Here is a 21,805-nt window from a genome sequence, read left to right on the forward strand (position 1 = left end):
GTAATTGAAAACTATGAAACATGTATATTGTATTGCATGAGAAACCAACTGGATAAATGACCGAATTTGTCAGATACGAAGTACAATATTTTGCATAAACAGGATAACTAGTTTCCAATATTTCGCATAAACAGGATAACTAGTTCCCAATATTAACACAAAGGGGAAGCTCTCACTTGTGGAAAAAGTAAATAAATGCCAACCTCAGCATACAGAATAAACCCATGCATGCTCACAAATTCATTATCATTACTTCTGTCAACAATTTTGTACAATACGATACATCATTGTTACAGCAGTTGTATGGAGGATCGAATCGAGGACTAAACTAACATGAGATGCACAGCAAAAACGAATTTCCAAGAATATCTTTTTGGCACAATAAGTCTCAAATTGTTTAACAGATTTTTGACAATCATTTACATATAAAGATAGCCGATAAAGTGCTATGCCCTAAAACGATGCTTTGATCACTTTCTCTTCATCTTCTTCCAAGAGATTAGTTCAGGAGGTAACACATCTTCACTAGAGGAAAGCACGGCTTGAGCAGTCAACTTTCCAAGCCAGGCATGGTAAAGTAACCCTCTGGCACCAAGACCTCCAATTAACCAATATTTAGAAGCATGATGGCCCCCTACAAGATCATCTATGCAACCTAAAAGTGGAAATGATCCTTGCGGAGTGAGAGGGGGCATTGCCCTGACACCTGCCTGTGCTCCTGTTAAATTCCAATTGGTTATTTGTGGATATACCATACTTGCCTTGGGTAAAAGTTGTTGCAGGGTGGCAGAGGCTTCTTCAGAGGAGACAATAGAAGAGTAGTTACTTGATCCCCATTCCCATGTGGAGCCTAAATATAAACTTCTAGGCCCCTGAACAGCGAACCAAACATCTGATAGGATTGAAGGACTATATTCGGGATATTCTTCACTGCATGAATAAAAGCAGTAGCATAACTTCAGAAATTCCAAGAAGGTTGCAACACTTTGCAAATGATGAAAAATAAGACTCAACCGCATTCATGCATTCCCTCCGTACAGCTTCAAGTATAAATGTATTGCTAAAGCTGTACTCAAAAACATTGACCACCATTTTCAGGAAAGACTATATGGCCAAGCGTTGGCAAAAAATTAGTGGTTTCATCATGAGACAACATCTCTTCTGCTTGCTCATACTTTATACAAACATATTTTTGCCGTTTTCCTCGTCTCTCCACCGTTTAGTTTCATCTCATTTTTTGTTTTCTATGTTGGAAGCAGAAGTGCAGAAATCATACTCCAATAAACAGAGCTCAGCTCCAGGAAGTTCTAAAAATAGGAAAGATAAAGGTGCCGTTTCATATCTTATATAGTCTTTAAACTAGAATGCACCAGTAGCTATGCTCAGTAGTACTTGGGGGTTGGAGCAGGGCTATGCTGCACGTGCACGGATTCAATCTAGATCAAATAACTGAAGAAAAAAGGATTTTGTGGGACAGAGCAGCTCAACTTGTTAGAATTGGCCAAGTGATGATTGGCAAACAATAGATGCCCTAAATCGCGAGGGCATGCATATTAGCATTTTAAATTAACATTATAACGTAGAATATGAAATCACAAGATCAATCTCAGCAACATCTCTCAATATAGTTTCTGATCCCAAACTTTCAATATTAGCATTCTAAGCTAACAGTATAACCTAGAATAAGAAATAAAAAGATAATTTCAGAAGCATCTCTCAATATAGTCTCTGATACCAACCTTCCAATAGGATGTTAGCAGTATTAATCAGGGTAACTAATACTTGTAGCTTTATTGAAGGTCATTCTTTTCCTTGTTTATCTATAGCATTGCAACTTTTATGCTATTGTGAAACAGAGCTTGAAACCAAAACTTCTTACCACAATGAATCATGCAACTGAAGGTGTGCAACAATGCCTCTGCATGTCCTTAAAGGAAGCATTCCAGACAGCTCAGCTAGCATGTCAACTCTAGCACCAAGACAAACTATCACAACATCATATTCATCTGCATGAACAAACGCAGCCAGTCAACACAAGGGAAGGCTTTCCATCAATTATTTTAAACGAGTATGAGAAATAACCTCCCACTTCACTTAGTGAAGCTACAGCTTTCTCGTGCAAAGTTATATTCTTGCCATGGAGACCTATTGATGACATCCTGCTGACCAAATTTTCACTTGCTAGGAAAAGTGCCTGGCAAAAGGAACACGATAAAAAATCTTTCAATTAAAGACCATATTACCATATATACTCAGCTTTAAACAAAATTGTCAAATGGTTCTCAATCCTTATACCTTAAGGTAGTTCTGAGGATTGACATTCACAGCTTCAGGCATAAAGAAGGCTGTGTTCAAAGGTGTACATAATTTTGGTATTAGCTCTATTGCAGAAATCTTATCAATCGCCTGTACTGGACAACTTGCTAGACTACTCAGTACATTCTGCACACAAGGAAGAGAGAGTCATTAAGTCTCGAGACCATTTCCCATATACAGTTGACGTATTGCAAATTAAGTAAGACATATATAACCTCATGCATTGCATTCAAAATCTTCTCATTAACAGCTGGTCTCAATATGCCCCTGAAGTAAAGCTTAGACCATTAGGGTACAGTTACAAGTAGCTTATTACAAAAATGATTAGATTAGCCAAGTATCACATGGGGAGCGAAACAACAGAGAGTTCGTTAAGAATTTGTAACAATGTTTGGCTAGAAGTTTTGCAGGAAACGGAGGGAAAGCGCTCCTTATTCCATTGTTTGGAACTTTGGATACAATAGGTTGGGCTAAAAAAAGGAGAGAAAGTTGAGATGTACAAATAGAAATTGATTCTTCCTGAACAAGCAGCTAAAGGTTGCTAGCTACAGGTAAGAGATATAGCTAGAGGATTATAAAAACTAGCTACAGAATTTCCCTGCAATCTCATTACTAAATAGGACAGACCTAATATCCTGCACAAGTATTGCAGATCGAAGATATAGAGTTAGATATAGCTGAATGACCAATCCAAAAGTCCTTATTCATTGGCGACCACGAACACAGGTATATGCATCAATGATTCATTTGTACGCGAGTGTATTTGCAAGTGTACTATAAACTTCCTGCTAGCTTGGCCTGTAAAAAGTACCATATAGTTGTGAGTCTAACCTTTACAAGAGTGATCTTTGGTGATAATAACTATATACCTAATGGTTAATTTTCTTCTTTTACATACAAATCTTCTCAATTATGGAAGAAATCTGTTAAATTTTGAAGGAAAACATATGTTTCCCTTCCTTTCCATACCCAACCGAAGTATTTTCCTAATAATGGAAAATGAGCCTCTCCCCCACCCCCAACCTTAACTATCATCCTTCCTCCACTTCCAAGTAACCTCCTTTTTAGTTGGTTGAGACCCAAGAAAAGAGAGGTTGATAATCAATATTTTAAACATTACCAGCAAGAAATCATGAAAATCCAAGAACCAGAAGGAAAGACAATAAAATGACTGACTTTTTCCGGACAATAAATCCATCAGTGTTCTGCCCACTGTGAGGATCTCCATTCATTGCATAACTTGGTGCTCCTGTGGCTGCAGCTTCGGCAACATTTAGAAGATTCAAAAACTCTCTCCAACATTCTTCACCCCTCCAGAGAAGCTTCACTGACAAATGAGGCATTAATCAGGATGCATCCGATATATAATTAAAAACCAGTAAAACAAAAGTAAACAAGAGAAACCTTTAGGGGAATAGGGGTGAACAAGGCCTCCAGCAACTCCAGAAGCGCCGCCACCAATACCAACTTCATCAAAGATGTCAACTTGTAGTTTCAGTTGGTTGGGGCTGTGCTGCCAAAATACATTGGGTTCATATTACACCAAGGAAGCAGCCTTGTATACAACATTAATTCCTTGATGAAGGATGACAAATTTCATTAGTTTAAATTTAAAGAAGCAGTTGAGTTCATACATATTTTCATTAGTTGATACTATACTAGACCTTGCGAGTTTGACCACATACAAGTTTGGCGGGTTCCATCCTAAACCAATTGGTAATACGAGAATTTACTTACATTGTAGTCAATCTCTCCCTATTCTTTCAATGTGGGATCAAATGTGGTTTATCTCTAACAATAATGCAAACCCAAATCCCAAATGAAATGATGTTCTCAAAACCTATAACTGACACCCCCAAAACTAAAATAACCCATAAATAGAAGCACCTTATCAATAATGAAAAGAAGAGTAATGAGTGAAATGAGTAATGAGGGAGAGAGATGAAGTACGAAGAGTAAATTCCAAGCAACGGACAAACCAGCAAAGCCAGCACCAAGAACAGCACACCTATATAAAAGTGATAAGACAACCAAACTTCAATAAGATGAAGAAAAAAAACACCCAAAAAAGAGATATATATATATATATAAAGTCATAAAGAGAGAGAGACCTGAGAGAAGTTGTAGTTGGATGGGAAGTAGAGGAAGATGACGACATTCGTAGAGATGAAACACCTGTCATTGCTCTTATGAACATGAAGCTGCTACGGACATGGACATCTGCTTTACAAAGCGGAAGCCATTGATATGGATATTGAAATTTAAGGGTCATTTCATTAGATTGGTGCCACTTCTTTTATCTACTTTTTCATATGATATGATATTGGAGATGACATACTTCAATAACTTCAACGATTGGGCTTGTTCTTTTCGACATAAAACAACAAAACTTAACTTAATTGAATTGAATTGAAATGAACTAAGGGCCTGTTTGGGAACTAGGATTTCATTTGAAATTCTGAATTTGGCCCAAATCAGGTGTTTGGATACTCAATGGAATTGAATTTGAAATTGGGCCAATTACAACTCAATTCCAAACTATGTTAGAAAAACCTATTTTCAAATCAGACCCCCTCCCCATGTGATTTCAAATTCTGGCCCAGTCCAAATGTCCCCCCTTCCCCCAAAAAAACCACGATTCTCTCTCCTCCTTCAACGCTTGAGTTCTCAACAAACCCTTCCCCGAAAAAAACCACGATTCTCTCTCCTCCTTCAACGCTTGATTTCTCGACAATGAAATTTCAGTTCAAAGATTGAGAAATTTGCGATTCTTGCACGAATTTCCGGTTGATCTCAAAGATTAAAAGAACTAATTTGCGATTGATATCAAAGATTGATGAGGAACGATTTTACATCTGAAGGTACAATTTTTTTTTTTCGTGTTTTTCCTACTTCTGTAATTAGGTTTTTTCTAATATAGTCGAGTTTATGATTTTTTTTGCTTTTTTGATGATTAAATTTGTGAATTTGATATTTCTTTGGCTATAATCATATTGCGTTTTACTTATTTATGTCGGATTTTGCGGAATTAGGGTTTGGTTTCGGATTCTGCGGAAATAGGTTTGCGATTTAGATCTGATTTCTGGTGTTAACTTGCTCAGTTTGCTCTGAATCTTGTTATTAGAATTTTCTGTGTGTTAACTTGCTCAGTTTGATTTAGAGCTGATTTTCTTTCGTGATGGCATCATTGTATCATAATGTTCAACAACCAAAAAAAATTAGAATCGTGCATCTGTTTCTTGACCGTTAAAAAATGTGAGAAATTATACCTTTCGAGATGACAATGATGATGAAAGAGTTGAATCAAATATGGTAATTCTAAGGTTCTTAATTCTACTTAGAAATGCGTGATTTGCTGGTATGCTTACACTACCTATAAAAAATTAAGCTGATAGTTATAGGATTGTATATTATACTTTGTATAAGACTTTGTCCTCCTTTTTGTTCTTATGTCATTCAATGTCAATTTGCATACAAAAACAATTGCAATTTAATTCTCTTAAATTTAGCCAGATAAATCCACATTAGCCTGCCAATATTATGATGTCCTGAGGATGAATGGCTTTTTTTAGGAATTTGTTTACTCATAAACATCTGTACTCTGAAGACGACTTAAAGTACAAGTTGGTTTTCTCATCAATACAAGTGGTATTATCTAAAAATTTGGTCAGAGATCCCATTATCATGACAATTGGGCCATGTTAGATGAGGTTTTTGATGTATCATCAACTCATTAGACCTGATTTCGCATTACAAAATATTGCTGTTGGTGCTGAAATCTCTTTTCCCATCTTTTGTAAGTGTCCTAACAATACCCAGTTGCGAAATAATGTCAGTTTCTTGGTTTCTTATGTTTTTCAGCCTGATGATAGTTTAGACTCTATTGCTTCTTTATTTGGGGTGTCCAGACAGTCTATTGTTGATCTGAATGGGAATGATGATCCTGGAATTTTTGATATGGTCTTCGTTCCGGTTTCGAGACTTGTTAGGCTTAATCAAACTGTAACTCCTGGTGTTGTTACTAATAATCAGACTAATCAGAGTAGTGTGGTTGTTAATACTAATAGTGATCATAAAGGGGCTGTTGTTGGTTTAGGAGTTGGTCTTGGGATTTCTATTCTGTTGCTAGTTTTGGTTTCTTTGTTGTTGGTTTATAGAGAAGTTGAGTATAGGAGGAAGATGAAGGAGAGGGATTTAGAGGAGGTGAATAAGCAACATAGTGTAGGGAAAGGTGGTGGAAGAGAGTATTTGAAGGAATTGGAACAGAATTTGTTGTTGGCTGATGTTTTTAATACTTTGGATAAGCATAAGATTTATGAAATTGAGGAGTTGAATAAAGCTATTGATGGGTTTAGTGAGAAATGTGTGATTCAAGGTTCTGTTTATAAAGGTTATATTGATGGTAAATCGTATGCTATTAAGAAGATGAAATGGAATGCTTATGAGGAATTGAAGATTTTGCAAAAGGCATATTCTAGTTTGTTAACTTTACAATCATTGTTTATAAAAGGTGAAGAGAACACAGTTTAGAAATGATGAAAACAAGTGAACATTGTCTGACTAACATATAGATTGATTGGTATTTGGGTTTTTATTGTTGTACCATGGGGGTTCAGGTGCTCACATATCTGCTGTATAAACAAGCTAAGTACATGATAGTTAGAACAGTTTACCGAGCGACAATGTTAAGACACCTAGAATCTGTCTATGTATATGTTATCTCCCTATTGGGTTTTCTCTTTGTTTCTGATGCGTTTGTATCCTTGAAGAAGAAGCTAGTGTTAACCTGTTATATCTGATAGCAAGATTGTATTGTAGGTGTAAACCATTTAGATATAGAAATGGCGAGGACAGTAGTAAATAGTAATACTGACCCAGTGGCTTGCTGAAAATCATACCTAATGCCTCATCATGTTTTCTTGTATAATCATGTTCTACTATCATTTTCAGGACAACAAAAATGCAGCCTCTTATTGCAACAAGTGCATAGAGAATTGGGAAGATATATGCACTCTATTCGGTGCAGATAGAGCTGTTGGGGATGGTTCAGAACAACATGATGAGGCAGCGGACGCCATGGAGGAGGAAATGATAAGTGAAGGAAAGAGCTCATCCAAGGATCCAACTGTTTCGGGCTCTCGCAAGCGCAAAAAAGATAGTGTAGCTGATGCGGTCAACAGTTTTGCCGAGTCCTTCAGAGAATATGTGCAAAGCAAAATGAACGATACCCCGAAACCCACTTGTCAAGAGATATATACCGTTGTGTCTGAAGTATATGGCATTTCTAGGAATCAGATAAGGGCAGTAAAAAGGTTTATGAATGGTAATCCCGACGAATTTCTAATGTTGAAAGAGCTACCGGAGGATGAGAAACTTGATTGGGTACTCTTGTGTTTTGTTGAATAGTTTGAACTCACTTTCATGTCATTGTAGGTTTTTTCCATTACTTTATCAAATACTCTCTTAAATGTTGCTCTCGATGTTAAGATAACTTTTGTTATAACAATTTTGGATTGTGGGAATGTCAAATTCCTTTTATTTGCTAAGGATTTAATATTTTTTGTTGAATGCAATTACAAGATTATCCAAACAATAGCATGGAATTAGAATTCCGGAATTCAATTCCAATGTTTTCCAAACACATACATAGATTTGAAATATTGGAATTCAATTCCCATGTTCCCCAAACAAGTTTGAGAAATTGGAATTGAAATTCAAATACATGATTTCAAATTTTAGAATTAGAATACAATAATTAAAATGAAATCCGGGTTTCCAAACGCTACCTAAATTGAATTGAACTAAATTGAATTGACTGAAGTAGTAAGTAGGAGTATTTAGAAAGTCCTTTGTTGGTGGTTTGGTGCAAAATAGAGGTGGTGTGTTGGTGTTTGTGGAGGAGGTCTGGTGGTTGATGTGGAGATGGGGTAATTGTTGGAGGGAGGCATGGGGAGTTTTGGTAGATCTGATTTTCTTTTGAGAAATTAGAGTACTTGTGTGGAGAGGGAAATAATGGTTAAAGTAATTTCCCATTTTTTTATTAGAATTCATAAAAGTATCGAATTTTTTCCTTGAATAATGCAAAAGTGGGTTTTAATTTCCAAAATATGCCAAAAAAAAAAATTCCCTGCGTACCGTCCACGTAGGATGGCATGCGAGAAACTTTTTTTGTTTTGTTTTTGCCCACAAAAATCGCTACTCTGAGTAGCGGTTTACTTGGGCAAAATATTGCAAGCATAAATCAAACTCTGCTACTTGAGTAATGAACCGCTACACGAAGTAGCGGTTTACACAACACACACACACAAAAAAAAAAAGCTACTTCGAGTAGCGGTTTTGCTTAAGTTGAAAAAAATAAAATTTCTCGCGTGCTGTCCTACGTGGACGGTACGCAGGGAATTTTTTTTTTTTGGGGAATATTTTGGAAATTAAAACCCACTTTTACATTATGTAAGGAAAAAATTCTAAAAGTATCTATAAATTTATTTTACCTGATTATAAAAACATTTCGAATTTTAACAAAAGAAATGAAAAAGAAGCTGGATGGCTGAGTTGGCAAAGCATGTAATTTTAAACCTACTTGACTTTCGTTGACTAATGGTCATAGTTTTGATGTGATCACTAATAAATAATAATAAGCATCTCTTTCGTTAGCCATGATTATTATGTACAAGACATGTCTAAGGCTATGTTCAGTTCATCTGAAATTTTGTGATCTGAACTTATTTGATCTGAATTTATTTTTTCTGATCTGAACTTATTTTTTCTGATCTGATCTGATCTGATTTACAAGATCTTATTTTTTAGATTTTTCTCAATATATAAGAAAAAATATAGTCAGGTGGGGTCTTGCTTAATTCGTCTCGATGAGTACTTTATTAATATTCAATATTATAATTTTTACTAATATGTAATGAAAGATATTTAATAGTAATAATGATTTTTAAATATAAGCATGATCTGAACTGATCTTATCTGATCTGAAATAAGCAAAAATAAGGTGAACTGAACATAGCCTAACTCTTACTAAGATTTAATAATTGTCATTGGAGCCTAACATGGACGAAGAGGTGTCAAATTGAGTTACCGTTCATGTTTTGGAATATCCTACCGGACGGGTGTGTTCGTGTCAAGTCATGTCCAGTCGGGTGCAGAACGTACCGTTTTGAGTTGGGTTTAATCGATTTCAAGTAATCCTGTTCCGTTCTAATCGTGTTTGTGTAGATTAAATCGAACTTCGATTGACCTCGGGTATGATCAATTTGGGTTTTCATGTATGGTCGGGCTGAGTTTGGTTCAGATAGACTTGGTCGAAACATTTACGAGTATCAAGTCTCATTTAGTGGTGAAAATCATTTCGATTTTAGTTAAAATTTTGGTCGGGTTAATCATTTTTTTATATTGTGCAATTATCTTCTTTATCATCTATTTATCACTTATCAATGTAATTTTTATCATCTATCTAATAGATTACGATGATCTTGGCCCACATTAAAACCTAAAATCATTCTAAACCACCAGATTTCCATGATCATCTTTATTATTTATGACTACCATAGAATTTTTATCCCATAGGACATTTCTATGGTGGTCAATGTTTTTTCTAAAAAATAAATCACCAAAGACCATCAAAGTGTAAAATGTAAATAGTTTACACTATGTAAATAGTGCAACTATTTCTAAATGGAAGAAGTATGTTGTTAGGTGAGAAAGTGTTGGTGACAATTTGTAGGAGCTCCAAAAACTCCACTAAATAAGGACGCGTTCGTGATTTATTAGGTAAATAACATCGTAGATGACAATTTTATTAGACAGGTTAAGAGTAGTTCACCTGACTCAATCCAAATTGTATACTCCTTTGTTTCTTTTAGTTTACTTACTTCATTTTGGGGGAGAACCAAGAAGGAAATACAAAAGTTTGAGAATTAAACTGAAAAGGTGGAGAGAAAAATTGAAAAGGAGGGGAAAGAAAAGCTAAAAAGTGGATGACATCGGTGTAAAAAGAGGAGAAAATAGTTGGGACATCTTACTAAGAATAGAAAAGACAACAATGTATGAATAAATAAAAACAGACAAAAAAAAGCGTGTAGATTAAAAAACTCGAAGGAAATACGACTTTTGGTCATTTCGAAAAACTTAGTGATATGAAATCTCCTATATTTGATGGCAAGTCTTGCTAGATGACTTTTGGTCATCTTGTTTTTCTTTGGAATCCAAAGACTTGAACTATGTATTTCTTATTTTTCTACTTCATTCGTTTAGAAATAATTACACCGTTTCATGTTTCTACGCTTGCTAATGTATGACTTCAAACATTAATATTTTAAATTATAAAAAAGTAAAAATTGTAAAAGGCTGATAGTAAAAAAAAACATTGAGACGCTTTTAACAAGATCTCATATGAAACATGACTATATTTTTTTCTAAAAAAATATAGATCACCAAAGTGTAAGATAGAAAAATAAATATTATGCAAATGGTGCAACTATTTCTAAACAGAAGATGAATCAAGAAAGTGCCTTCCCTTGTGTGCAAGACATGCATAAGCCCTAAGGTATGTACTATGTAAATATTAGAGCTGATCAACTCCAGCACGACCCAATTTTTGGGCGGGTTTGGGTAGAATTTTTTTACTTGATTGGGCCTGACTTGATTTTTTTTCTTCTTTGGGACGGACTTTGGGCAAGCCAAGATGAGCTTTCAGTCTATTTTTTGTCCCAAAAAGCCCGCTGAACTGGCCTGAAATTGCGGGCGTTAGGCACAAAATTCTGACCCGGTCTAGCTCGACCAATGAGCAATTTTTTAAGACAAACTCCGACCCAAACCCGATTCGACCCGACCATGATCAGTTGATCACCCCTAGTAAATATGTAATGTAATTATGTAGCCTGTAGGTATACAAATTGGCGTAATGTTAGTCCGAGGAGTTTAAAAAGGGGAAAGAGGAATCGACTATTTTTATGTCTTGTACCACTAAACAGTCTAATTAACAGACGCATACACAACCTATATACCACACTGTGACAAGACCACCTGCAGGCTCCAAGCAGCTAATTCCTCTCTCTCTCTCCTCTCTTTTTCATCTTTCATTTCTTTCATCTCCTTCTCATCAACTCTGGTTAGTGGTTAACACCATTTTCATTTTTCCAGAAACGTTAAATATTTCATTTTTGTAAGAAAATGTAACATCTTTCACCCATTGTTTTCTTTTGTTTACAGTTCTTTATTTTTTTTATACTCATCATTATTTAAATGAGTATTTAGTTTACTTGGTTAGCTTATTACACTCTATGAAATTAGTTTAGAACTCAAAGTTTTTTACAATCTTTCTCTCTTATTTTGTTCTTTATTTCCAACCTAAAAAAATACAAAGATAGGAAATTTTGTTTTTCATAATCTGCATGTATTTCCATATTTTTATGTACTTTTTGTTTTTTCATTCACAAAAAATACCCACGAAAAAGAAGTCGGTAGTATATGAAGATTCACTTTAAACCATATTCAACATGTTTTTGTGCTAATATGATAAGTGTTAGATGAGTAAGTCGAAGATTTTTCATACAACGGCTTAAATTTATGTGTTACTCCATTTTTATTTATTTGCTACATTTTTGTTTACACAAGAATTTAGGAGATGTCTTTTTCATTCTTTTTTGGTATACTTTTTAACCCCTTCAACATTAAATAGAGTGGGAAAAATGAAAGAAGTAGTACTTATTGGTGGAAGTACAGGGGAAACAATTATAATACTATTATTTTTTGGTGGGTTAAGTCTCCTAATAAGGAAAAAGCAACTTTTTTGGAAACTGTAGCAAATAAATAAAAGCGGATGGAGTATTGTATTGTATGAGAATATTGCTTCTTTTATGAATTTATGTTATTGTTTTCCCTTTTTTTCATTTTGTTACTTGTCTTTGATGTTGATGTTTTAGATGTACCCAGAGGCCAGAATTAAGAAACACATATGGTGGGTATAATATAATACTTCTTCCTTTTTTTAGTTGCAATAATATTTATTCTTAGGTGTTTTTTTTATTATTTTGGTTTTTTGGTAAAGGTTTTAGGGGTAATTTAACCATTATATCCAAATATGAACAATTGTGTCTAGTTTACTCTCCTTTTTTCTTCATATTTGTGCAAAATAGGCATTTGATAGAGAATAATATTAGGATAATATTTTCTCATTGTATTATGATATACTTTGTTAGTTTACTATTCATGTTAGGACTCGGATTAGGTAAACCTATATTGATCAATAATATTCACTCCAGACTCAAGGAGTTTTCCATAATCTAACACATTTGTTGTGACTAAAAAAACAAAGGTAGTAATATGATGAGTTGTGATAAAATTTTGATGAAAATTGAAATGTACGAATTTTAGACATTGGGTGGCAAAATTATTTCGTAAGAAAAAAGTTTGATGAAAATTGAAATGTTCGAAATTCGACTTTGGGTGGCAAATGAGCATGTTCATGTATTTATGTTGGCTAGTTTTCTGTTAGAGTCTAGCAAGAGTAGCTTCATGTATAATTTTGGGTTGGATTCTAATATTAATTTGCAACTATGGTGTGAATTGATTTTGCTCTAGTTTAAGTATCTTGAGATGTCAAACAAATAGTAGAAGCTTAGGTGACTAATGAGCATGTTCTAAGGGAGTATGTTCAAACAAACAGCTAGGCTATAGACTATATGTGTACAAATATGGAGTGTAACTATTTATTAAACACTTCTATATTACAAAAGCTATGGACTTTGTAGTAGTAGTATTACTTATTTCATCATAGTTCAGTTGAGCATTTGAAGCATAAGATTGTGCCTTGTTTCACCATACTTACGAGTTCAGTTGAGCATTTGAAGCATAAGATTGTGCCTTGTTTCGCCATACTTACGCGATACGTCTTTAATAGCATGATATTGAGTGTCCTCTCTACATGTATAACAGCTAGGAACAAGAGAGATACTTGAGTAATGATTTTACTTAAACATATCAAATAATCATTCTTATAGGGAATGAGCAACATATCTCCAATACACTTGAAACTATTTGTTCTGATTTTTTGGCTTCTTGGAACCTTTGATTTGCTTTGGATTTGCATATTATTTGTCATTTTACAGCTATGATATTTTCTTCTTTCACCTACCAGTTTACATTGTTCCAAGTTTTGTAATAATATCTTATAATTTTTCATCATCTAACCAGCAAAGTTATTGAGTTAGTTTGTACTTTGCTTTGTAATTGAATTCTTTGGCTATGATGTTATGAGCTTAAGTTTATGTGAATAGAAAGTTGTGTTGCCTCACAAGCATAGTTGAACTTTTTTTTTGAGTTAGTTCAAGTATATGTATTGTACAATGACCTCTTTTTATATGTATTGTACCATTTTGATTATAGAAATGTAGAATTTTTGCAAAATCATAGTAACTTTGTTTATATTGAGTATGCAAGCGAAAATACATACTTGTAGCATTCTTTGTACTTGAAACATGTGAACTAAGTCATGTTGTATAATTTTAGTTACTCATTTCTTCAATTTTGTAGGATTTTGCAATCTTACCATCCGCCACCGAACTGATCTTACCCACGCTCACCAATCCAAAGTAGGATTAGCTACCTTTGACCCATACATAAGTAAGGTATGTATATTACTCCCCCCCTCTTTCTTTTGTTTTGTTTTTCGGGCTCATATTAGGCGAATATGCTTAATCTGTATTTTTTATATATTGTGGTTATGATATTACAAGTGTTATTTCCAATCAAAAGAATAACAATAATTTTAAATTGGAGTGATGATTACTCGAAGAGCATGTATAAGTTGTTATTGAGCTTGATATCTTAACCTAAACTTTTTCTTTCAAAGATATATATATCATTTGAAAATTGAAAATGCATAAGTATTTTGTGAACAAGATGTCATTGGATGTTGATACTACTTTGCCTTCAAAGAGGAGAAGCTTTCTTGTTCTCTTCAGCACGAGGTGGAATAGATTTCTTCATCTCAACTGAAACTGCAGGCTGTATCTGATACACAGCAGTTGTTTGTAGTCTTTTTCCAGTATTCAGAGAGAGAAAACTATAAAAATTTGTAGGTTGATTCTTTTGGATACTCTGTTACTTATATGCTGCAACATCTTACAGTTGTTGAACCAACTTCTTTCTTTGAGTTAATAAAGGGTAACTCCTACAATGCTGCAATATTTTTTTACAATGAATGATGTTGTTCATTACTATCTTTTATTACAAAGAGATAATTTAAACTAGCAAGAACCAAAAAAAGCAAAAAACTATAGTTTTGATGTTGAGTTATTATGAAAGATGTTTTAGTCATGTTTCATATCTCATTTCATGTATTCAATTCCAAAGAAGAACATCTCAAGTGCTAGGAACTTCCTGTCATTTCTGATATATCATGATAGCTTTGAACTGAAATTTTTGGTTACTGTCAGATTTGTCTCTGATTGTCGACATCTCAGGAAATGGACCTGAGCTTACTGCACAACGATATCTCCTTCAATGTACTGTCTCGATTGCCTGCTAATATACTGGTACAACTAAAGACGGTCTCAAAAGGGTGGCAGCACTTCATTGCAGATTCTGATTTCACACAGTTGCAGATGAAAAAGGCTGAACCAATTTCAATATCAGGATTCTTCTTCCAGGAAAAATTTCTGTTCTGCGACATCGATGTTGAAAAGCTCAGCTACATTCCTATAGGAGCAGAGGAACCCAGGATTTACCAGAATGTCCTTGAGTTTTTGCCTGAAAAGGTAACTATTTTGGGATCAAGCAACGGCCTAATTTGCTGTAGGAGTTGCATTCCTTCTCCTGACCCATTGATATACATCTGCAACCCTGTGAATAAGCAATGGATGAATGTGAAGTGGGATAGAGTGAGCAGGCGGGACTATATCGCTTTTTCCTTCGAACCATCTTCTGATTCCGCATTGAATGCAAGCACAAGCTATAAACTAGTAAGGATACATGAAGTTGATGTGCTTACGCCCGGGAAGGAAGAGTTCTATTTCACCTTTGAAATATATAATTGGGAAAGAAGGGTGTGGGTTAAATCAAAGGAAATTTGTCACTGTGAAGATTCTTTGTGCACCAACAGACAGGTCTTCATAAAGGGTATCTTATACTGGCTGACAGATGGTCGTACGCTTGTCATGTTCGACTCTGAAAATGAGCTGTCATTGTTGATCTTGCTCCCTGTTCCTTACGCTGAAGGAAAGTTGGGTGAGATCTGTCTTGGAGAATCTAATGGTGAACTGCATTGTGTAACTTTATCACAGGAAGCTCTTTCAGTTTGGGCCCTTGAAGACAGTTTCAACTCAAAATGGGATTTAAAGTCTTTCATATCCTTCAAGGCGATGGAGCAAGAAAATCCGGAATATTTATGCAATTTGGCGGAGAGGGTTTCGAAATCTGTATGTGAAAAGGTCCCGTGGATGCAACCTTTGGCTTTCAAAAATGGTATGCTCTTCATAAGGGTCTCAAATTCTGCCTATGCTTTTGATATACAGACAAGGAAGACACAATTTCTGTGTGACATGTTAGATCTTGGTCGTGATTTCATGAGTGGTCCAACTGTGCTTCCATATTCAGTTAGTTTGACACCGTTGGCAGACCCGTAGTCTACAGATACTTGCTTCATCCCTCCCTTTTTTTGGATACAGCAGTAAGCAGTCTATGCATGAAACTGTCTATCAGCTTTTTTTTCGCTTCAGCACATACTGAATACTGTATATGGTTGCTAACTTGGTGTAGTAGCAGTGAAAATTTTGGGTTTTCCCTCTTAGCATCTTACAATTTACAGTGCAGCCTTTTAGATTGTTTTTGACAGAAGTTGCTGAACATTTTGTTTGTAGAACTTGTTTATGTAGTAAATCTTTTGTGGCTGTCTGTAATCTGGAATGATAGACTAGCTCAAAATTAAGGTATGGTTACATCTTTTGTGGCTGTCTAAATAGGTTAATAATCATTCCTTCTACACGTCTTCCTGCTGCAGATATATTTTCTACAAAAGCATAGTTATGTTTCACTTGCTAGTGGGTCTATCCCATACATGATTTAACTGAATATTAATGCTCTGGAAATTAGTCAGTGAAAGAAATTGGTTATTTATGTCTAATATGGGCACATAACAGTTGCCAAATTTACCGTTTTTTAAAAGTTCAGAATTTTACATGTATCAAGTATCATGTATGTCTCACAACAGGTCGCAACGAGCACCTCTCCCACACTGTCCCTTGCCACACTGGCACTTTCGATGTGGAGCAAGCTGAAGCTCTGGCCATGAGACATGCCATGCGTATAACAATGGAAGCTGGTTTCCGAAGTCTTATCCTTGAAACGGATAACATGAAGCTGTTCTCGCACTTAGCAAATAGGAAAAAGGCTCAATCAACTTTTGGAATGATTGTTAGGGATATTCAGTCTTTAGCATCTCAGTGTCACTCAGTGAGTTTTTCATTTGTGAAAAGGGGGGGAAATAGAGTAGCGCATAGACTAGCACATGTGAGTGCTCAGTTTAAGGAGGAAAGGGTATGGTTGGAGGAGTTTCCTCCTGTTATTCTTAGTGATGTACTGTTTGACAGTTCAAGTTTGAATTAATTGATGCGCTATTTTCCCGTCAAAAAAAAAAAGTATCATGTATGTCTGATACTCTAACCATAACTGTGCTGGAATGTTGATAATACAAGGATGGTGGAGGTGAGTCAAAAATTTCAAGATGTACGACATTCCATACCTATGTAGCACGGGTACTTCTTTTAGGTCACATACTCCGGTACTCGTACTCGTACCCGTGCCCGATATGATACGTATCCTCTATAGGTACACGTACCCATTCCTAAAATTTCAAAATCTTGTCGTTTTCCGTCCCTGTACTTGAATCCGTACCCGTTCTCGTATTCATTTATGTGCAACCTAGTTCCATACACACCAAAAAGAAAGAAAAAAGACATTACACGATTTTGATCGCTTTCCGCAAGCAATGAGCCATTATCACAACATTCCGCAAGAACTATAGCTCTACTACACAATAGATCCATTTTACATCAAACAAGAGAAAACACATGTAACACAAACAAGGAAAGACTATTACTTAGGCTTAAAAAGAAACAAGCAGAAGAACTGTTATTTATTTTCCGTGTGACAAGGTTTCAACAGTTTGTTAAACATCTCAAGAAAACCTTTCTCTATCATGGGGAGAAGAGAAGTTAATATTCGGGCCATGAGGAATGATTCCATATGGATTAATGGACGGGTGACTTCCATAATAGTGCTTCTTGATGTGATCCATGTTCACTGTGCTGCTCATGCCAGGAATTTGGAAGATCTCTTTTGTGTAATTGAACAAGTTTGGGTACTCTCTCAGCAGTTTCTTGTTGCATTTGAAGTGAACAGCATATACCTGTGAATGAAGAAAATTTAATTCCGAACGCAAAGAAAATCAAGACTGAAACAAAAGAAATTTATCAGTAGCATCAGACTCGCGGGTTTAAAGTAAATTACATTGGTTTAACACGTTAACGACGTTAGAAAAAAATATTTCAGCCACCTTATCAATGATTAGTAAGCTTAAAGCGAGTTCGCCCTTGATAAACTTAATCAATGATGATTATCATTTATATTAAATAATTTTGAAGTTATGACATAATGTAGATTGGACGTGATATTTCTGCATAGTGAGCGTAGCATTTAACGTTTCCATACCTCATCAAATCGTATGAGGGTTACAAATAACCGAATATCTGCTTCCGTCAGTGAACTGCCACATAAATATCGATGTTTACCAAGTATGTCTTCACATTTGTCTAGAGCTTCATACAGTGTTTCAACAGCCTAGGAAATAGAACATAAGCAAGCATGATCATAACACAAGATAAGCATTTGAAATTTACCTCTTTCCCAAACCAGAACTTCGCATTAGTGATGCCAGCAAGGGAAAGATGATAGTCGAATTTTACAAGAAACATACTTTACCTTATCATATGGTTCTTGCTTTGTGGCGAAACCACATCTGTAGACACCGTTGTTGATCCTATCATATATCCATTCATTAACTTCATCAATTTGAGTTCGCAGCTGATCGGGATATAGATCCAAATCCTTATTCTCTGCTACATCATTGAACTCGGTGTTCAACATGCGAATAATCTCTGCGCTTTCATTGCTTACAATTGTCTGAAGTTTCTTATCCCAAAAAACCTATAATAAACCAATTTGTAAATCAAATTGTGAAGTGAAAGGATGCTATCATAGAAGATGTCTTAAGATATGAAGTTATGAATGGTACACACAGGCACTGTAAATTTTCCAGAGTAATTAGCACTTGCAAGCTCGTAAAGCTCTCTGATACTCTTTGATCCATGAAGAGGATCAATTGCAGCACCAGGCTCCTCCACACCAGAGACAGGAAAAACCCATCCCATGTGTTCATCACCTTCCTTTGTTCTTTCCCATTTGGGTTTGACAGACTGCAAGTGCAAGGAAATGACATGTTATACTAAGGCAGGGTCTTATGCACAGTGATTGTTTTAGGAACAATAGATGCTCATGTTACCGAGAAACTGATCGCTTTGTCAAGCCCTTTGATCTTTAAGAAAGAAAGGCATCTACATGCCCAAGGACAAGCGTAAGATATATATAAGTGATATCTTCCAGACTCGGGCGGAAAGGCTGCTCCTTGATCTCTTGAAATAAAATTACGGAACGTTGAAGGAGATCGAATGAAAGCACCTGAGTTGGAAGTCTCATCAACTGCAGTTTTGGCCATGGTGCACTATAATTACATAACAAAACAGGTTAGCAGTGCTTTTTGAGAATACAATTCATTTTAGAGCAAAAGACGTGCAAAAAGAGAGTAATTGTGGAGAAACAGCAGGAGCTACCAAGTTGTGAAAACAAAATTTAGATGGCCCATCAAGTGTCTTTTCATAGATTATAAAAGCAGCACATTGCTGTCTTCTTGCACTCAAATTGTGGAAGCATATACAGCTATTCAGGAGTTTAAGTGAGTTGACGAATGCAGCGTGCAGGTCATCAAGATAATCGTGGTCATAATAGAGCAATACTGATCCAGAATTTCTTTCATACTCTCTCTCTCTCTCAAACATTCTTTTCCCTTTCTCTCAACCAACTTTAACTAGTATCCTAGGCAACAGCTGGGCTTCTAATCATTGTAGAATAGTGCTTCCTTTATCATCATGGAAGGCGTAGAGTAAACTTCCATATAGCCTTATATCAAACAGATTATGGTAGAGCAGTGCAGGTGAAATGTCTCAAGGTGAAATGTCTCGGTTACTCTGTATAGAGTAGCCATTATCATGAAAGCTGAAGAGGATCATCAGTGAGGATCAGCTCTCTAACTAAACAGTACGCCTTCTTTTCTTAATTCTTTTGGATGCATGTATCCACGATTGTTCCAACTGGATCACTCAGATGATTAAGGATTGAATCCCCTCCTAAAAAAAAAAAAAAAAAAACTCCCACAAATATTTTTTTGCTGTTGAATTCCTTTACAAGTATAAACACTCAAAATAATAAGCTAACATTGCTAGAAAACATATAGTTCTAAGCAACCGGGACGTGAGCAAGAAGAAGCGTTGATAATATATAAAAGCCGTGAACTTCTGATCCACCACCAGTAGCCCAAAAAAGAGTTGGTGTTGATCGTTCTTAATGAGTCCTTAGCACTTGATTAATCTATAGTTCGTTCTAACTTTTAAGTTTGCTTGCTTTTGATCAAGGTGATATGGAAATAAGAGATGTGTTTCATTGACTAAACGCAGCAAATGTTATACTCGTGATGTGTAGTTGACAAAGCAGATGAAAACCTCAAATCATCTATCATATTATTAAATTGTTTATTACATGTCTGAAGACAGTCAGATCAATCCCGAATCATAGATCAAATACATATGCCAAGAGTTCACAACTTCCAATTCTATCGATAATAGAAGTCAGCTACTCCAAAGCAACAAACTCCTTTCATACAAATTTCCTCATTCTCCACCATTCTCAAGCTTTTAAAATCAATTGTATTTACCCACACAATAGCAAGTATCAGACTTCTTCTACTAATATGGATATTGCTAATTCATCCAGAAATGATGCTGGAAAGTGGAAACAGATCATTAAAGTAATTTGACAACTAGATCAATGATCTTATACTATATGAAGGGGATTGTATTAATTAATGCCAATATGAGATGTGTAATGATATTCATGTTTGATATTGTCGAAACCAGCATATGATTTCCAAGGAACTCTGCAGGTTGTACTACAGATGTTTGAAGGTGAGAGGTCTGAAGCAAACATAGACGCGTTGCCTATTTACGCTGTGAGGGTATTCTTACCAGGGATAATCTCCTCAATCTGGGTGTTACCAGTGGAAGATACAGTCTTGTATGTAATAGGGGTGACATGAGCACTGAGCTCATTGCAACACACTGAACACAGTATAGCAACTAGTTTGAAAAAGGCAGGACAGTCACTTAGCTGATGCTGTCTTGTAAATTACCTAGATGATTATAAGATAAAATTCTCAGAGTAGAACAAAATAATTGGCTAAATTTGTGCAGGTATTACATTATTCAATTGAAATTCGGATTACTTTGTTGTTCGAGTAGTATACCATAGTCTGAAGACTGAAATGAATCAATTGTGAACTTGAGTATCAGACATCATAAAAGTATACAACTACTACACATAAACCAACCCATAGCAATTAGCATGATCTGCTGATGAACTATTGCTATTTGCTCAAGAAGTAAACTTAGAGGGTGTTTGGTATAGAACATTTGATATAGGAACAGATTCAAATAAGCGTTTTCATTTCTAATTGTTTGGTACGAGTGTTAAGTAACAAATACCATTTCCGGAGGTATTCACAGTCCCCCATTTGTTACCCTTGTTAAAATAGTGGAAATAAATTACATTTCCTTCCTCAATCATAAACCTCTCAATTATTTCCGTTCCACTAGAATATCGAACAACTATTAAAGATAACAATTATTATTTCTATTTCCCCTCCTTATTCAAATCTTTTCCATTCCGTTTCCATTAATCATACGATTCATACCAACCGTTCCCTTAGTCTATAAGCCTAATATATCTCTCTAAATCAAGCACAAACCACAAACTAGTCTGCAGTATTTTCATATTCAATCAAACCATTACATAACAGCTAGTAGAGTTATAGTAGCTCAAACAAATTAGATCAAATTTTAGTAGCTCAAACAAATTAGATCAAATTTTAGTAGCTCAAACATATTAGTAATTGAGAACATACCCAATAAAAATTCAGTAAATCTTTCTCACTTGATGTCGTCCACAGCAGGGCAGATAGAGGAAAACAAAGAGAGAAAGAGAGGGAAAAAGGAGGAGATGGTATAGGAGAGAGAAAGAGTTGGTGGAGAAGTTCATTATTTTGAGTTATACACTCATACTATATAGAAATAGAACTTAATAGTGACACTTTTTT

The 21,805-nt window shown here is 35.3% G+C and overlaps 3 protein-coding genes across 8 annotated transcripts; 1 reads left to right on the top strand and 2 right to left on the bottom strand.

Annotated features, from left to right (window-relative positions):
* Nucleotides 1-176: 176 nt before the first annotated feature.
* Nucleotides 177-8,311, bottom strand: LOC104901817 (uncharacterized). Of its 5 annotated transcripts, XM_048634850.2 has the most exons (10): nucleotides 8,103-8,311; nucleotides 4,428-4,735; nucleotides 4,267-4,324; nucleotides 3,721-3,829; nucleotides 3,493-3,643; nucleotides 2,532-2,583; nucleotides 2,296-2,442; nucleotides 2,083-2,194; nucleotides 1,880-2,006; nucleotides 177-930 (listed from the first exon to the last, which is right to left on the bottom strand). In XM_048634850.2, the coding sequence occupies exons 2-10, from the start codon at nucleotides 4,586-4,588 to the stop codon at nucleotides 471-473; spliced, it is 1,377 nt and encodes a 458-aa protein (XP_048490807.1). In that variant the 5' UTR covers nucleotides 4,589-4,735; nucleotides 8,103-8,311; the 3' UTR covers nucleotides 177-470. The 5 variants fall into 5 exon arrangements, with proteins under 5 accessions (XP_048490807.1, XP_048490808.1, XP_048490809.1 ...); XM_048634851.1 differs by lacking the exon at nucleotides 8,103-8,311 and having other exon boundaries at nucleotides 3,493-3,638; nucleotides 4,428-4,512; XM_048634852.1 differs by lacking the exon at nucleotides 8,103-8,311 and having other exon boundaries at nucleotides 3,493-3,638; nucleotides 3,721-3,824; nucleotides 4,428-4,511.
* A 2,929-nt stretch (nucleotides 8,312-11,240) lies between these two features.
* On the top strand, nucleotides 11,241-17,097 carry LOC125492377 (F-box protein At5g49610-like). The gene is made up of 4 exons (XM_048634779.2): nucleotides 11,241-11,434; nucleotides 13,858-13,952; nucleotides 14,790-15,789; nucleotides 16,535-17,097. Exons 3-4 carry the CDS (start codon nucleotides 14,793-14,795, stop codon nucleotides 16,927-16,929), a joined length of 1,392 nt encoding a protein of 463 aa, XP_048490736.1. The 5' UTR covers nucleotides 11,241-11,434; nucleotides 13,858-13,952; nucleotides 14,790-14,792; the 3' UTR covers nucleotides 16,930-17,097.
* Nucleotides 17,098-17,266: 169 nt separating this feature from the next.
* On the bottom strand, nucleotides 17,267-21,773 carry LOC104901818 (uncharacterized). 2 transcript variants are annotated; one of them, XM_010689441.4, is made up of 7 exons: nucleotides 21,614-21,763; nucleotides 20,679-20,842; nucleotides 18,884-19,102; nucleotides 18,621-18,797; nucleotides 18,304-18,528; nucleotides 18,034-18,162; nucleotides 17,267-17,731 (listed from the first exon to the last, which is right to left on the bottom strand). In XM_010689441.4, the coding sequence occupies exons 2-7, from the start codon at nucleotides 20,760-20,762 to the stop codon at nucleotides 17,501-17,503; spliced, it is 1,065 nt and encodes a 354-aa protein (XP_010687743.1). In that variant the 5' UTR covers nucleotides 20,763-20,842; nucleotides 21,614-21,763; the 3' UTR covers nucleotides 17,267-17,500. The 2 variants fall into 2 exon arrangements, with proteins under 2 accessions (XP_010687743.1, XP_010687744.1); XM_010689442.4 differs by lacking the exon at nucleotides 20,679-20,842 and having other exon boundaries at nucleotides 21,614-21,773.
* Between the last annotated feature and the right edge of the window lie 32 nt (nucleotides 21,774-21,805).

This window comes from Beta vulgaris, chromosome 8 (genome assembly GCF_026745355.1).
Source record: "Beta vulgaris subsp. vulgaris cultivar EL10 chromosome 8, EL10.2, whole genome shotgun sequence".
In the NCBI taxonomy this organism is placed as follows: Eukaryota; Viridiplantae; Streptophyta; class Magnoliopsida; order Caryophyllales; family Amaranthaceae; genus Beta; species Beta vulgaris.